The 17,631-nt window shown below is 41.5% G+C and overlaps 2 protein-coding genes across 2 annotated transcripts in view; one reads left to right on the forward strand and one right to left on the reverse strand.

The window, feature by feature from the left end:
- NAA25 (N-alpha-acetyltransferase 25, NatB auxiliary subunit) overlaps positions 1-5,044 on the forward strand; it is a gene marked incomplete in the record, with an annotated part of 80,918 nt that extends 75,874 nt beyond the window's left edge. The window contains 1 exon segment of the mRNA XM_014587645.2: positions 3,526-5,044. Coding sequence (XP_014443131.1) covers positions 3,526-3,648 — 123 coding nt within the window.
- A 7,833-nt stretch (positions 5,045-12,877) lies between these two features.
- ERP29 (endoplasmic reticulum protein 29) overlaps positions 12,878-17,631 on the reverse strand; it is an 11,176-nt gene continuing 6,422 nt past the window's right edge. Inside the window, exon 3 of the mRNA XM_006147976.3 lies at positions 12,878-13,694. Within this exon, the coding sequence (XP_006148038.1) occupies positions 13,192-13,694 (503 nt within the window). The 3' untranslated portion in view covers positions 12,878-13,191. The remainder of the gene's footprint in view (positions 13,695-17,631) is intronic.

Genomic DNA, 17,631 nt, shown 5'->3' on the forward strand with positions numbered 1-17,631 from the left:
TGTGGAATCTTGCTCCCTTTACCACTAAACTGTAGGGCTGGCTCAGAGATTATGTTTTTAAAGTTTATTTCTTTAATTTCTTTTCTTTCTTTCTTTCTTTCTTTTTGTTGTTGTTGTTGTTGTTGTTGTTGTTGAGAGGTTTTTGCTATAGGGTACATGCGCTTGCCAGAAAGAGAGAAAGACAGAGAGATAGAGGTGAGAAATCACCCCTTCTCTTCCCCATTCTCCTCTTGGGATCTTGGGTACACATGCACCCAGCGTGAGTTTAAGCCACCAGATCCAGGACTCGAACTGTGGTCGGCTACATGGGAGTTCAGCGACATAGCCATTAACGCTAACTGTTGGTCCCTATTTATTTCATTTCTTTCATGAAAGAGAAACAAGCACCTTGACAGGGTTCCAACATGCTTCAATACCTTACCCTGCCAAAGCCTTCAGGAAGCCAGGATCACGGGGACACTACATGCATCCAACATGCTCAAGTCCACCTGGGATCTCACCTCTAGTCTTCTACATGACTTCCAACATTAGTTCTGACAGTACCACTGCAGCTGGGCTGGGAGATTTTTGGTGTGTGTGTATGTGTGTGTGTGTGTTTCCTCATGAGGGAGTGTGTGCACGCATGAGAGAAAGAGGAGAGAGAACGTTGTGATACCCTTCCTCTGGTCTTCTAGCCAGCTAGGGTCCTGGGTAGTGTTTGACATGTTTTCAGACCCACAAGGCTGGGGACTCAAACTGGGATCAGCATGTGGCTTCCAGCTCCACAGTCTAGTCTGGTAGGCATCTGACTGTGTCATAGAGCTTAGGTCAAGAGATTATTATTTTCTTTTTTAATTTGCTAGAGGGCACTTGTACTTGGTGGATAGAGATAGTGACAGGACGAGAAAGAGAAAGCATCCCCTCCATGGGGGATGGTCACACTGCAATCTCTTCTCTGTCTCTTCCCTCCTTTGAGGATTTTTGGGCACACATGCACACTTGCGTGGCATATTTTTCAAGCCCCAGAGTCTGGGACCAAAATTGTATAGTTGGCCATGCGAGATCCAGCTGCCTTAACTACCTTGCCACTGGCTAACCCCATGTTGAAAACAAAGTCTGGCCACATCAGGAACTGCCAGTTAGGACTGCTAGTGCACCCAAGCCCTCTTGGCTTGTTAAGGTTGAGCTGTCATTAAGCTCAAGTCCCCTGTGTGGCATCAGCCCCTAAGCAACAGCATCTTAGAGAATGAGTTGCTGTGTCTGAGCCTCTCAGCCCAAACTTGAATAATGATCAACTAAGATATTTGCTATTGGTTTCTTATCCCTAGTTACCCAGAGTGAAATAAAGCCTCATTTAAAAAAAAAAAAAGCTTAAACCATCATTGTTGAGTGAGTAGTTATTTGGTGGCCATTAAATTTAACTTGGTTTGAGAGTATCTTAGTATCTAAAACCGACTCCATCCCTGTCAAGAGGATTAAGTAATTCTATAGCATGACATCTTATAAACATGGGATATATGCTTGATACTATTTCAACTCTTTTTTTTTTTTATCTTTTTTCCCCAGCCACCTGTCTTTACCACTTTCCAAGACTATGTTACTGGGCTTCAGACTTTAATTTCCAATGTCGTGGATCATATTAAAGGGCTTGAAACACATCTAATTGCACTTAAACTTGAAGAACTTATTTTAGAAGATACTTCTCTTTCACAGGTAAGAGATTCTAGGTGATCAATAGTGTTTATATATACATATATGTACTCAAATTGTCTTTACCACCAGGACAAGTTAATTTTCTTTCTTCCTTTTTTTTTATAGGTTTTTACCATAGGGCATGTGTGCTTCCCAGAGAGAGACAGAGAGGGAAAATGAAAAATCACCCATGTTGGAGGTTGGTTATGCAGCAATCCCTTTCTCTCCATTCTCCTCTCAGGGTTTTGGGCATGCACGCACATGCGCCCAGCATGATTTTAAAGCCACTGGGTTTGGACTTCACCTGCATTTGGCCATGTGGGAGTCTAGTACTTTGCTATCTGCTGGTCCCCAGACAAGTTAATTTTCAATTCATCATTTTTTCCTTATAAAACTTGTGATTAAAAGGTATCTGGTAGTAGTTTTTTGCTGTATTGCTGAGTGGTGGTAGCTTTTTCCTATCTTCATTTCCTCTTTCAAAAACGTTCCCTGCCTCCTCCCTATAACCTTATGGGGTTGTTGGGTTTTTTTTACTATTAAAAACTAATGCCAGCATGATGAATTGGTCCCTACTTTAGCACTAGGAGTCAGCCATACTTTTGAGATTCAGGGACAGTCTCCTTGATGTAAAATTTATCTGTTGTACCCCAAACAGGTATCCCGAAAAAGGAGAGAATGCTAGGTATCAGAAATAATTACGTCAGGTACCAGCAGTTGGCATAATGGCTATGTCACTGGACTCCCATGTAGTCGACTGTGGTTTGAATCCCGGACCCAGTGACTTAAACTCATGCCGGGCACATGTGCACGCATGCCCAAGGTCCCGAGAGGAGAACGGAAAAGAAGGGATTGTGGTGTGGCCATCCTCCCTGGGGGTTGATTTCTCACTTTCTGTCGCTCTCTGTATTTCTATCTTTCTGGCAAAGGCACATGCCCTATAGCAAAAACCTCTCCCCCCAAAAAAAAGAAAGAAAGAAAGAAAAAGAAATAATTACATCAGTAACAGTTATGTCAAGCCAAAGGAAGGGAATGGAGCAAGTATGCAATGAATGGTACTAATCATCAGAGATAGGCTCCTTTCTTAAAAATTTGGTAGTTGCTGGCAAATTCCCTATAAAGTCTTTGCCTTTACAATATAGATTCTTTGGTGACTGTCAATTTGCTGGCTTGGAGTAGGTTTAGAATTTTGGAGAGCAATGGTGGAGCCATCTGTTTCCAGCCATTTCCTCTTGTGATGAAACTCAGGAAAATGCTTCCTTCCAGCAGTTTGTCTGACCTACACCTCTGCTGAAGAGGAAACACATCCAGCAGTCTGAGGGCAGGGCAGTGGTTACCCAAGCCTGAGAACTCCACCCACATTTTTCTGGGGAAGGGAATGAATGTAATCTTTCTTGGCACCCCAGCCTTAAAACATTGTAAGCCCCTCTTCTGTAAAGCTTAGTATGTTATATCTTTGAACAAAGTGCTTATTTTGAGAAGGGACTCAGAGCATTTAACATTACCAAAGACTAAAGAAAGCAGATGTGTTCACGTAACTGAGCAAGTCACAATATCAAATTTAGTACATCTTATTTCAAAATAGTAATTCTACATCCAAACTGCTATTAATAAATTTGTACTTTTTCTCAGTTATAAACTAATTATCAGAAATTCAGGTCTTCTGCCTTACTTGAAAGAATAACAGTGCTAAAGCAACAGGGACTCAGTGAAAAACAGAGAGAAACAAATCTGCATTTTTGAAAATAACTATGTCCTATTGTAGCTTGCAGTGAGATCAAAGGTAATGGTAGTTTTGATTTATCTGAAGGAATGACTTTTGAACAAGTCCACTTATTCTTGTTTCCGTCTTTGTAGGAAGAGAAAAAATTTTCAAAGACTGTGCAAGGGAAAGTGCAGAGCAGTTATCTGCACTCACTTCTGGAAATGGGAGATCTGCTGAAAAAAAGACTTGAGACCACAAAGAAACTAAAAATTTAAGAGTATGAACCACAGGCACTGATGACTGTACAGCAGAAAAGGACACCATTTTCCCAGGCAAAAGCAAATCTGGTTTACCATCATTTTAATCCAGAACTTCCTCATAAAAATGCATGAAGGACTTTGATTGTGAATTAATTTTTTTAGGTATTAAATATATACAACTGATTAAATTATTGTATATAAACCAGAAGCAGGACCCTCATCTGGGTTTGACCACTTTTTATATATATGTTCATATGCATATGGCAGCAACAAGAGAACCCCCCTTCTTTTCCCTCTTATCATCGGAAACATCCTGGGGGAAGGGATGGGTATTTTCCAAGCAGCAATAGAAACTACACATAAGGCATGGACCTCAGAGCAGCTGAATGACCCTCCCACTGTAGCAGTGGGTCTGATCCTTGAGCCTTAGCAGAAAAAAGCAGGTTTTCTGGAGCAGGCCCTCTTTCCTCAGTAGTTAGGTTCATTTTGAGGCTTCCTCAGCTGCTTGGCTCTCTCAGTACCCAAGGCAGGTACACAAAGGGCTTCAGGTGAGGCTTGACATAAAAGCACCTGCCACAGAAGGGCACCACTCATGACCACAGGTGCTCATTTTTTGGTTTAAGACAAGGATAGCCAAGACATCCCCCAGACTAGCTCCTGTAAGTTAGATCTCAGATAGGGAGGGAAGGGCAGCTTTTAATTTACAGCTGTTAAGAGGGGAAAGCAGTGCAGACCACTTAGTAAGCCTGCAGGACTAGTTCACAGTCTTTCATCTATTTGGGAAAGATGGGAATCACTGTTTTAAAGAAGAGAGGTGTACATAATTTATGCAGGCAAGTCTGATACTTACTCCATTGATTTTGAGTCATACTGCAATTGATTTGTGAGATACACACGTATATATGCTTGAAAATTAAGAGTTAATATTTTAGTATTTTTAAGTGGGGGATTGGGAAGGAAAAAATGTATATATGGATTTAACCTAGGTTTTTTTTTAAGTTTTAGGATGGTAAAAGAAATATTACCCAATGGGTTTGATGTTCAGTCTATTTTCTTCAAACTTGAGGATTATACCAGGATGGTGTTTACTTTGTTCACCTGGAGGGAGGTCCCCAAGACCACAGTTTCAGAGGTTAATTTGATAGAAGAGAAAAATTGCTCTTGAAAATGTGATACCATTTATACAATTGCTTTGATAACTTTTTTGTGTTTGAATCCCTGCTTGTTTTTAGTCTTTGTAACCTAATTACAGTTAAAGTTAGTAATTCTGTAAGAGAAAAGAATGAATTTGATTAGAAATTTCAAGCACATGTGATTGAGGATTGGTCTTAAAGACTTTTTTTTGAGAGATGTTTTGCTATAGGGCACGTGTGCTTGCTGGAATGCAGACAGCAAGAAATCACCCACCCACCCCTCTCCCCAGGGATAGCCATGCCACAATCCCTTCTCTTCTTGGGATTTTGGGCACGCATACACACACACCTTGCCTCCTTATCTGAGTTTTGAGCCACTGATCTGGGACTCACGCTGTGGTTGGCCATGTGGCAAACCAGCACCTTAATCACTACACCACCTACTTAGCCCCTGGTCTTAAAGACTTTACAAAGATTCTTTCAGACACACTGCTCCAGAGAAATGTGATATTCTTTTCATTTCAAAGTAATCAAAAGAGGGACCGGCACATGGGGTGGTGGTTAGGGCGCTGGATTCCTACATGTTCGAGTCCCGAATCTGGCAGCTTACTTTCTCTTTTTTTCTGACCATATTTTAAAAGTAATAATAAATATTTTTTTAAAGAGTAACTGGGAAAAAGCTGGAAAAATCTCTGTATGCAAAGCAATTGCATTGTCCCCTCATCTTGACTTCATAAATTCAGTTTGATCCAGGGATTAGTAACTTTCAACATCCAAGAAAATTTTTAAAAATTACTATATATTATCAGTTCAAAATAAGACTTGTTGGAAATCCTAGTCTATGAATAATCTCAAAAATAATCTCAAAGGCTATTTTGAAGGGCCATCAGGTAGCATGGTGGTTAATGTGTTGAATGAACTCCCAAAGGGCCAACTGTAGTTCGAGTCTCAGACCTGGCAGTTTGCCTTCTCACTCTCTCTCTCTGTCTCTCTCTCTCTCTGGTGAGCACACATGCCCTATAACAAATTAAATAATAATAAATAAAGTTAAATAATTCTTTAAATTAAAAAAAAAAAAAAACTATTTTACTATTTAATACATAAATTGGTAGCTACAGCTGTCAGATACCCCATCCTAAAAGGAAGAACTCTCCTGAACAAGATGAATTGAAAATTCTGATTCTGAATCTCATTTAGTGATACATCATTTTTTTCATAAAACTATGGCCTATTTCATTGAGATGAAAGATTGTGTGTATGCATGTAGAGGGTTGGGGTACTTTGAAAATCCAAAAAAAGTACTGTACATAGAAATAGACATGTTCTTTAAAACAAGCCTGTCAATTGACCATGCTCAATCTAGTTTATGTACACTCAGTGGGCTGGCTTTGGTCCTCAGGGACAGTGTGTGACTCTAGTGGTCTACCTAACCAGCCTCCTGCCTGGGAGTACCTGGCACCTCTATTAGTTTTAATGACAAATAATGTTACATGGAAGTTTATGCTTCTTTTGTTTGCTGATTTTCCTACTAAATGTAGCATTTTCATTAGATCCAATTCTCATATTTTGACATAATTGTAAAAAGAATGAAATTATGCAGAAATGGCTAATTATCTTTTATCGACCTGTTCTTTTGGAAACTGTCATTAACTATAAATTGTGTACAGTTAAAAGAAAAAAAAAATATATATATATATATATTCTTACATGAGTAAAAAAGCACCCTCTCTCTCCCAGCAATTGTATGTCATTGGTATTTGAAGAGAATTCCCAAATAACCCATTGCTGCTGCTGCTGCTGTTTTTGGTTTTTATGGTTGTTTTTTTGTTTTGTTTCTGTGTGGTAAATTGATATTTAAAAAATAAGGAAAGGAGGAAAAACAAGACTACTGTTTACAGACTGAGAAATTATTGCTTTTTATACTACTGAGGTCCTAATTTAAGACTCTCCAAAGTAAACACTTGGTTTAAATCATTTATCTGATGAATAAAAGGTAGAGAAATTTTCAGTGTTCTCCTCATAATGAAAAAATGTAAAAACGCCTAGCTGTGTTGCCCATCGATTTTGTATATTTTCATAATTTTAAGTGTTCAAATTGCATTATATTTTGCAGTCACTATGTTCAGTCTGGATTTGTCTTTCATTTTAACTTTTAATATAAAAAGGGGGTTTCAATATATCTACAGGCTTGTTATTGAAACTCTTCCTACTTATTTGGTGTGACTTATTAATATGGGAAGTATATAGTCTTCCTTCTTCAGAATTAAGTGAAGCATAGCAAATATACCTTAAACTAGATGGGTTAATTTATATAAATTTTCATTTTCATCTGGCATTTCTGCCAAGTTTATTTTTGTTCAGATTCTTAGAAGCCACCACCTTATAGTGTAATTCATCTCAATTTTGTATCAAGTGCTATATCCCTACCAAAAATTTGGTATTTCATAATTTAAAATTTAAATTTTATGACCACCAATCTTTTCGGTTTGAGAGTACCTTCTGTACTTCCATTTATTAACTTCATATATATGTACTGAGCACTTATCTACCATCTGCCCAATTTCCAGTTTAAGCTCTGCTGATGTAATGGTAAATGACTTGGTTAGTGGGTATGTGGTAAGGAAGTGGCAATAAAAAGTAATTATTAGTTTGTAATTAAGACCTGTTTATTAAAATAAATCAGGATGTATGATAGTGTCAGCAGGGTCACTTCAGACTTGGTCATGAGAGGACTTTTTGACATCTGACTGATAAAGAATCCTTCACAGAAAAAAAGATCACAAGTGCGAAGCCTCAAGGTAAGAAACTGCTGGGCATGCTCCAGTTAACTGCAAAAGGGCTGAACTGGTCAGGACTTAACAGGAGTAGGGATCAGGTCAGTCAAGACTTTGTAACCAGGGAAAGGAACGAGTTCATTCCAAATTTAGTGGGAAGTTAATGATCTCAAGCTAGTGACATGATTTACCCAAGGGTACTCAAACCCACAAACTGAGATTCAAAAATTGTTTAGGCACCTTCACAACAAAGAGGAAACAGGAGCTGTTTTCCTCCCCTACTTTCTTTTCTGCTGTCCTATGACACCTATATTCAAGTCCTGAAGATTCAGATTTTTCCTGCTGTTTTAGTTATGAAACATCTCCATCCTTTAACACAAGGGCTTTGGTTACACTAAACTACCATTACTCTTCCCCTAAAAGTTGGGATCAGGCTTATGCTTTTCTGTTTTTGTTTTTTTTTTTTTTGGTGGGGGGGTAGGGGGAGATATTTGCTATAGGCAGTTGCCAGAGAGACAGAAAACGAGAAATAATCCCCTCCTCCCTGGGTGAGATGGCCACACCACAATCCCTTCTTTTCTAGTCTTCTCTTAGGATTTTGGGCACATGTGCCCAGCATGTTTCAAGTTCATGACTTGAACTGCAGTTGACCACATGGGAGTCCAGTGCCTTAACCACTACACTACCTGCTGGTCCCACTGTGTTCCCATTTTTTATGTGCTGTCAGTGCCTGAATGCAAACATGTTAAAATCCAGATCTCCCCACGCCATTGTTTTTTTTTTTTTTTTCTTAAGAATGATTTATTTACTTATTTTTTTAGTTTGACCAGAGAGAGAGAGAGAGAGAGAGAGAGAGAAAGCAAGCAAGCCATCAGGTCCGGGACTCCAACCGTGGTGGGCCATGTGGGAGCCTAGCACCCTTAACCACCACGCCACCTGCTGGCCCCAACTTTTTTTTTTTTTTAAAGAGAGAGAGTAAACCATCAAGGACTCAAACCACAGTCAGTTATATGAGAATCCAGCACCTTAAACACCATACCACCCGTTGGACCTATCACAGTCTTTTTTTTTTTTTAAAAGAATTTATTTTATTCATTAGTTTTCTTCAGTTTGAAGAGAGCAACAATGAGAGAAAGCAAGCTGCCAGGTCTGGGACTTGAACCATGGTTGGTCATGTGGGAGTCCTGCACCTTAACCACCATGCCTCCTGCCACCCCCCAGTCTTAAGTCTTGATGACCATGTTCAAGCTCCCATATTTTCAGTTGTATATGAAGATTATCTTGTGATGTATCCTAACTCCAAATATTATTTTGTGGCAGCCATTACCAAGTGTAAACTACTTTTGACATTGAGAGAACTAAGTTTTTTAGAAGAAAATTCATGTTAGATTCAGTATCTGCTTTGCTTCACATTATGAGGAAATTGTCTTAGAATTTAGATACTTGTATGATCCCAGGAAGCCAGTCCATATAAATAGAGTCTGAATAACAGGACTTGAACCACGATATTATTAGATGCTAAGAAGTAGAGAAAAGAAATCCACGTGACTTAAGTGTCAGGGAAAACCCAATTTCTGTGACATACAAATAATTTCAGACATTAAACTAGAAAGAGGGCCCCCCTCTTTAAAAAATATTTTAGTGAGACAGCAGGTGGTGTGGTAGTTAAGGTGCTAGGCTCCCACATGGCCAACCACAGTTCAAGCCCTGGACCCAGCAGCGTAAAAATCACAACAGGCATGTGTGTGCACATGCCCCAAATCCCAAGGGTGTTTTCTCACTTTCCTTCTGTCTCTCTAAGGTGAGCTCATATACCCCATGGCAAAACCTTAAAAAAAAAAAAAATACCTTCATGATGGTACATGTGTGCACACAGACAGGTTCACCTCTAATAGGGTATTGCCACTCCCCAATCCTCTTACCTTCATGTCAGGATTATAGACCTGCACGCATACACCCAGCATGTTTCCGGGGGATCCAAACACACCATCAGCCAGGTGGCTTCCACACTGCAGTTCAGTTTACCACTACTAAGTATACTGCTAGGCTGGGCCCAAGAGAGTCCATCTTTTTATCCATTTTTAAAATTCACAGTAGGGCACACATGAGAAAGGACCCTTCTCAAGTTTCTGTAATGCCACAATTCTCATCCTCCAGCTCTCTAGGATTCTAGGCCAGACTAGTTTTTGGGAAACAGGACCAGGGATTCAAACTGAAGTTGGCATGTAGCTTCCAGCTCTGTACTCCAGTACACTACTGACTGCACCAGAGGTGGAGTAGTGGGCCCCCCCCCTTTTTTTTTAAAAGAATTATTTAAAAAAAAATTTTGGAGAGGTTTTTTCCTATAGGGTGCATGTGTTTGCCAGAAAGAGTGAGAGAGAAATCACACACCCCCATGGGGGATGGCCATGCGACAATTCCTTCTTCACTCTCCTCTCAGGATCTTGGGCATGCATGCACACACGCCCAGCCTGAGTTTAAGCCACCAGGTCCAAGACTCGAACTGCAGTAGACTACTTGGGAGTCCAGTCGACTACTTGAGAGTCACAGCCATTATGGCAACTGCTGGTCCCTTAACTTTGTTTTAAGTCGGTCAGAAAGGGACAGAGTGAGGGGGGAAAGTGAGAAAACAAGTCAGCAGGTCTGGGACTCAAACCATGGCCAGCCATAATGGGAGTCCAGCACCCTTAATGACCATGCCATCTGCCAGCCCCAGTGGGCCCATTTTTTATGAAAAATACTAAAGGCTTCTGGTAAGTGATACTTAGTTGGGTCTGACAGCTCATGTTTCTTCAACTCAAGACTTGGGTTACAGATGATACCCAGTCTAATCTCCTACGAATGTATTGCCACCTTCCTTTTCATTATTCACAACTCAGAATCAAAATTAGATTCAAGGACTATAAATGCATTGAGTTTTAAGAGTCCTTTTCCTACCCTGCCATTTGTCATCTTATATTTTTTGGGTCATCAGAAAAGTCATGACATGTTTTTCTGTGCAAAAATGCATCATGACTTTTCCAATAACCCAGAATTTCCATAAAACAATAAATACTGTTCTTTGGAAGCAATCCTGTTTAAACTGTTAAGGGGAAAAAAAATCTGGAATGTAATCAAGTTTAGTAAAATGCACCCAAAGAGATTTTCTGAAAGTTTCAGTCATTACTGAAATGAGAAACATCGACGACATTAGACTAAATATATATGACATCCTTGCATAATGTATGAAGGACATACACTGGCGATGGGCAAGTTTAAGTTGGAATGTCTGCCTCACTGGCTTGAGTTGTTTGCTTAAGCTACCACATATTTAGTATCATTCACTTCAACACGTTTTTCTCCATTTTCTTGTGGATTTTTTGTGACTGTAAATACCAATCTCACAGAGATGGAGGAAAATAAACAATTCAAAGTTTTAATTGCCAGCTCTGTTAGACTTAATTTTTTTCTATAGTTTTATTTATTTATTTATTACAAATAAAAATGAACCATGGTCAGCCATGGGGGAGTCCAGTGCCTTAACCACCATACTACCTGCTGGACCCTCAATTTTGTTTATTTCTTCCATGAGCAAGACAGACACACATAGTACCCCCAAAAGAATCTTGACACCACTATCTATCCCTACTCAGCCAGCCCCAGATCACGGGCATACACGTGCCTGGTATGTTCAGGGAGCCTGCAGATGTAAACCTGGAACCATCCCATGAGGGTCAGGCTTGCAGTGTCACATTTTACCACTACACTACCATCTAAATCCTCAAATTTCTTTGCATGAGTGCAGTTAGACACTTTTCTCAGGATCACTGGTTTGACTGCATTTTCAAATAGTTAGATGTAATACGGGCTATCAAGCAGCTTACCTTTGTAGATAACTGCAGCATCTGCAGCACTCCTGAAAAAAGGTGTGAAAGTCACTGATATAATGCTCTCTACTCTGCTTTGTTTGGTACAGGGTATGTGCACCCACAGAGAGGCATACAGAGAGGGGAAGTGAGAAATCAGCCCTCAGGGGATATGGCCACACCACAGTCCCCTCTCCTTCCTTCATTCTCCCCTTAGGACCTGGGCATACATGCACCTAGTGTGTTTTTCAAGCCACAGAGTCCAAGACTCAAACCGGACAGTTGGCCATGAGGGAAGTTGGTATTAGGACCAGTAAGTAGTATATGGTTAAGGCGCTAGACTCCTACGTGGCTGACTGGTCGAAGTCCGACCCTACAGCTTGAAACTCACACCAGGTATATGTGTATGTGTGCCCAAAATCCCAAGAGAAGAATGGAGAAGGGATTGTGGCATAGCCATCCTACTGGGGAGCGATTTCTCGTTTTCTGTCTCTCCCTCTGGCGAGCACTCATGCCCTATAGCAAAACTCCCTCTCTCTCTCAAAAAAAAAAGGTTGGTATTTACTGGGGCCAGCAGGTGGTATAGTGGTTAAGGTGTGGGACTCCCACATGGCTGAGATTCAAGTCCTGGCCCTGGTGGCTTGAAAAACCACACTGTGCACACGTTCGTGTCCAAAATCTCAAAAGGAGAATGGAGAAGGGATTGCCATGTGGCCATCTCCCCCAGGGGGTGATTTCTGACTTTCCCCTCTCTGTCTCCAGCCAGCACATATGTCCAATGGCAAAAACCATTAAAAAAAAAAAGCTGGGGGACCAGCAGTTGGCGTAATGGCTATGTCACTGGACTCCAATGTAGTTGACCACAGTTCGAGTCCTGGACCTGGTGGCTTAAACTCACGCCCGGTACATGTGCGTGCGTGCCCAAGACCCAGAGAGGAGAATGGAGGAGAAGGGATTGCAGCATGGCCGTCCCACCTGGGAGGGGATTTCTTGCTTTCTGTCTTTCTGTCTTTCTGGTGAGTGCATGCACTCTAGAGCAAAAACCTCTCCCCCCCAAAAAAAGGTTAGTATTTATGAGTAACTTCGTCACTGATAGTGACAAAGTGACTTAGATGGAAAACTTTTATACTTTCAAACTCAACTGAATTATATTACTTAGCTGTCTAAATCCAACTAAAAAACTTTTGAATAAAACTAATAATTTATTCTATCTCACAGAACATGGAAATAATTATACCATGATTCATTAATATTGCTACTGAGATGTAAGAGTCAGAAAATGGGCAACACCTTTTACCACCTGCAGTTAATCCATGTTGTGTCTGAACATCAGTGGAAAATAACAAAGGTGTACCTTGAAGTGGGACCAGTTCCTGTGGTATTATCAGGTTAGTTTAGAGTACAGACCAGCTTAGATTAAAAAATAAATTCCAGAAAGGAAGCAGGTAATAGGCTAAAGTGTAATTCGGAAAATAAACCAAATGGCTTCAGGTTCACTTAACCAAAACACTGACATTTTAATTGAATCAGAATCACACCAGTCAAGGACCTGGGCAGTACACTCTTTATAGCACCAGTTCCTTCTGAGGCAGCATCACCATCTGAGTGCTCCACCTACCCCAACTAGCTACAGAGATGTCTCAAGGATGGTCACACCAGCATCAATATCCAGGCACACTCAAGGCTCAGATTTCTAGCTTAGTATCATCTTCCACCACCACATTATCTCCCATAAGTCTCACAGCCAGCAGGTAACTCTTCCCCTCCCCACCCGCAGCAAACCCTGAAAAACAATGGAGAGCCTTTTTATAGCTCCTCCTTCTCGGACCCCTTCTTTTGGAAGGCAGTCAGGATGTTTAAACTCTTCTGGAGCTCCTCCTTCTTCCCGTCACTCATCTTGTTCTTCTCAATTAGTTTGGTGATCCGGGTCATCTCTGATGCTGGGAAGTCCTCACCTTGGTCTAAGATCTTTCCCATGATCTTCAGGTATTGTTCAGCCCACTTCTTCTCAGTCTCCTTCACAACTGAGAGGTTGTCCTGCCCCTGTTTCAAGAGGGCTTTGCGGGCCTGCACATCAGAAGCCCTGATAAACTCCCCTGCCAGGGCATCATATGTAGGTAGGCAACCAGGCATACCTAGGTAGACCCCTTGCCCCTTTAGCCAGCGCTGGATCGCTCCAACCTTAACCACCCCACTATATGGGACTGGGTTCTCAAAGTCTCCATCACGGAAGAGGTAGAAGACTGGGTAGTTTTCTTTGTCCAGCTTGTATTTTTCACCCAGCTCCATGTTCAGCTTGTCACCATAATCTGTAAACAGAAACCAGATATAAGGAACAAGACCATAAGGAATTCAGGGCAGGAATCTGCTACAGGATCTGTCTGAGCTGAGGGGAAGAAAAAGTTCTTGCCTGTGTTCCAGTTCAAAGTGATGACTAACCATATAGACCGTTGGTTGCATTGCTCTTCTGTTATTTCCTAGCTATGTGGCATCACTCAAGTCATCTAACTTCTCTGAAATGTATTTCCTTAATCTGAAAAACGAGAATGCTTCTGAATATTTATTATATACCTACTATGTGCCAAATATAGTACTAGATGCTACAGATCTAGTTATGATTAAGAAGAGCAAGCTTGGACCAGCCTGTGACATGGTGGTTAAAGTGGATGAATGCGATATGGCCAATTGTGCAGATCAAGTCCCAGACCTGAAAAACACTCCAGGCCTATATACATGTATGTCCAAAATCCCAACACAAGAACATAGGGGAAGAGACTGTGGCATGGCCATCCCCACTAGGGGGCTTTCTCACCTTCCTCTGGCAAGCACATGCATCCTACGGAAAAAAAAAAAGAAAGAAAGAAAAGAAAGGAAAATAATAGCAAGCAAGCTCTGTGCCGCCAGGGAGCTAGATACATTCTTCTAAGGGTGAATAGAGGTAATAGATAAACAAATGAAGATAAGTGATTAGTGCCACGTTAAAGTAAAAGAGACAGATGTGAGAGTGACAGTAAGAGCGCCCACTTAAAGCAGGCACAGATGGTTACTCTGTGAGGGTGACATGGAGTATCCAGGAGCTAGCCCCCTTAAGACCTGGGAAGAGTGCCTCAGGAGGAAAGGACTGAAATTGCCAAAGGACTGAGTTTGGTGAACTTAAGGATTACAAAGGCCATTATGGCTGGAGCTTAGTGAGAGTGGGGAGCACAGGTAGGTAATGAACAATCTCTGCTGGGCAGACCCATCAAGGGAGTATGTGTATGAGACCTGGCAGAGACAGCTGCTATTGGTATTTGTGACACCCTTCCAAACAGGCAGTTGCAGTCTCAACAGCTGATGCTGTAATGACAGGTTTCTTAAACCTTGCCAAGAAGAAATGGCCAAGATCATCTATGACTGGGTAGTGTCAGAAGCCTGGGGTTCCAATCCTAGTTCTACCACTTAACAGCCTTACAATATTGAATGAGTTACTTTAAGCATCAGTTTTCACTTGCAAAATGGGGGGCAATCGTGCTATAGAATTTCATTCATAGTTTTGTCACAGGATGATACATAAAAACACTTAACACAGTGGCCTGGCACACAGTAAACATCTGATATACACTAGTTATTATTATTATTCTAAAAGCCCCAAGGGAGTTGATTTGAAGTTGAGTCTAAATTTTTTTTCTTTTTTTTTTGGAGAGGTTTTTGCTATAAGGGCGCATGCACTTGCCAGAGAGAGGCAGAGAGACAGAAAGCTAGAAATCACCCTTGGCAGGGATGGCCACGCCGCAATCCCCTCTCCTCCATTTTCCTCTTGGGATCTTGGGCACGCATGCACATGCACCTGGCGTGAGTTTAAGCTGCCGGGTCCGGGACTTGAACCGTGGTCAACTACATAGGAGTCCAGCGACATAGCCATTATGCTAACTGCTGGTCCCAAGACCCAGCTCCATGTTCAGCTTGTCACCATAATCTGTAAACAGAAACCAGATATAAGGAACAAGACCATAAGGAATTCAGGGCAGGAATCTGCTACAGGATCTGTCTGAGCTGAGGGGAAGAAAAAGTTCTTGCCTGTGCTCCAGTTCAAAGTGATGACTAACCATATAGACCGTTGGTTGCATTGCTCTTCTGTTATTTCCTAGCTATGTGGCATCACTCAAGTCATCTAACTTCTCTGAAATGTATTTCCTTAATCTGAAAAACGAGAATGCTTCTGAATATTTATTATATACCTACTATGTGCCAAATATAGTACTAGATGCTACAGATCTAGTTATGATTAAGAAGAGCAAGCTTGGACCAGCCTGTGACATGGTGGTTAAAGTGGATGAATGCGATATGGCCAATTGTGCAGATCAAGTCCCAGACCTGAAAAACACTCCAGGCCTATATACATGTATGTCCAAAATCCCAACACAAGAACATAGGGGAAGAGACTGTGGCATGGCCATCCCCACTAGGGGGCTTTCTCACCTTCCTCTGGCAAGCACATGCATCCTACGGAAAAAAAAAAAGAAAGAAAGAAAAGAAAGGAAAATAATAGCAAGCAAGCTCTGTGCCGCCAGGGAGCTAGATACATTCTTCTAAGGGTGAATAGAGGTAATAGATAAACAAATGAAGATAAGTGATTAGTGCCACGTTAAAGTAAAAGAGACAGATGTGAGAGTGACAGTAAGAGCGCCCACTTAAAGCAGGCACAGATGGTTACTCTGTGAGGGTGACATGGAGTATCCAGGAGCTAGCCCCCTTAAGACCTGGGAAGAGTGCCTCAGGAGGAAAGGACTGAAATTGCCAAAGGACTGAGTTTGGTGAACTTAAGGATTACAAAGGCCATTATGGCTGGAGCTTAGTGAGAGTGGGGAGCACAGGTAGGTAATGAACAATCTCTGCTGGGCAGACCCATCAAGGGAGTATGTGTATGAGACCTGGCAGAGACAGCTGCTATTGGTATTTGTGACACCCTTCCAAACAGGCAGTTGCAGTCTCAACAGCTGATGCTGTAATGACAGGTTTCTTAAACCTTGCCAAGAAGAAATGGCCAAGATCATCTATGACTGGGTAGTGTCAGAAGCCTGGGGTTCCAATCCTAGTTCTACCACTTAACAGCCTTACAATATTGAATGAGTTACTTTAAGCATCAGTTTTCACTTGCAAAATGGGGGGCAATCGTGCTATAGAATTTCATTCATAGTTTTGTCACAGGATGATACATAAAAACACTTAACACAGTGGCCTGGCACACAGTAAACATCTGATATACACTAGTTATTATTATTATTCTAAAAGCCCCAAGGGAGTTGATTTGAAGTTGAGTCTAAATTTTTTTTCTTTTTTTTTTTGGAGAGGTTTTTGCTATAAGGGCGCATGCACTTGCCAGAGAGAGGCAGAGAGACAGAAAGCTAGAAATCACCCTTGGCAGGGATGGCCACGCCGCAATCCCCTCTCCTCCATTTTCCTCTTGGGATCTTGGGCACGCATGCACATGCACCTGGCGTGAGTTTAAGCTGCCGGGTCCGGGACTTGAACCGTGGTCAACTACATAGGAGTCCAGCGACATAGCCATTATGCTAACTGCTGGTCCCAAGTTGAGTCAAAATTGACCAACTACCTGGATAGGTGTGCCAGCTCTCTCTACCCAGAAGCAGACTCTCTAGTGAGTTCCTGGCTTACTGGGCAATGGAGATATCCTAACTGGAGGCTAAGATGGGCAAGGGCCTACCACACCTGGGACTAAACACTTACGTGGAATTCTGGGTAGGTGACTATCCTCCGTGGCCTGACATAAGTCATCTAAATTCTTAGTATCAGTTTTTCCTCAAGTATAAAATGGAGACAATATGTCTTGTTTCTTAGGCAGAATTTCAGTGAAGATTAGAAATGCAGTGTCGGGCCAGCAGGTGGTGTGGAGATAAAGTAGCTGGATCCCATATGGCCAGCTTGAAAATCATGCCAGGCATGTGTACATGTGTGTCCAGAATCCCAAGAGATCAGAGGAGAGATTGCAGCACGGCTACCCAGGTGGGGGGATTTCTCTTTTTTCTCTCGCTGACAAGCGTATGTGCTCTATAACAAAAACAAACAAAAAACTTAAAAAAAAAAAAAGATTCAGATCTTTATACACTCTAAACCACTACATGTTGGCAACTATTATCATTGAAGTTGAGAGCTGCCCTTGGATTAGTGGCAACACTAGTGCATTTGAGCTAAAAGTCAAGGAAAGCTCAAAGTTGTCACAATAAGTTTAATGTCAGATGGAGCAGG

The sequence above is a fragment of the Tupaia chinensis genome, unplaced genomic scaffold (assembly GCF_000334495.1).
Source record: "Tupaia chinensis unplaced genomic scaffold, TupChi_1.0 Scaffold000226_1, whole genome shotgun sequence".
In the NCBI taxonomy this organism is placed as follows: domain Eukaryota; kingdom Metazoa; phylum Chordata; class Mammalia; order Scandentia; family Tupaiidae; genus Tupaia; species Tupaia belangeri.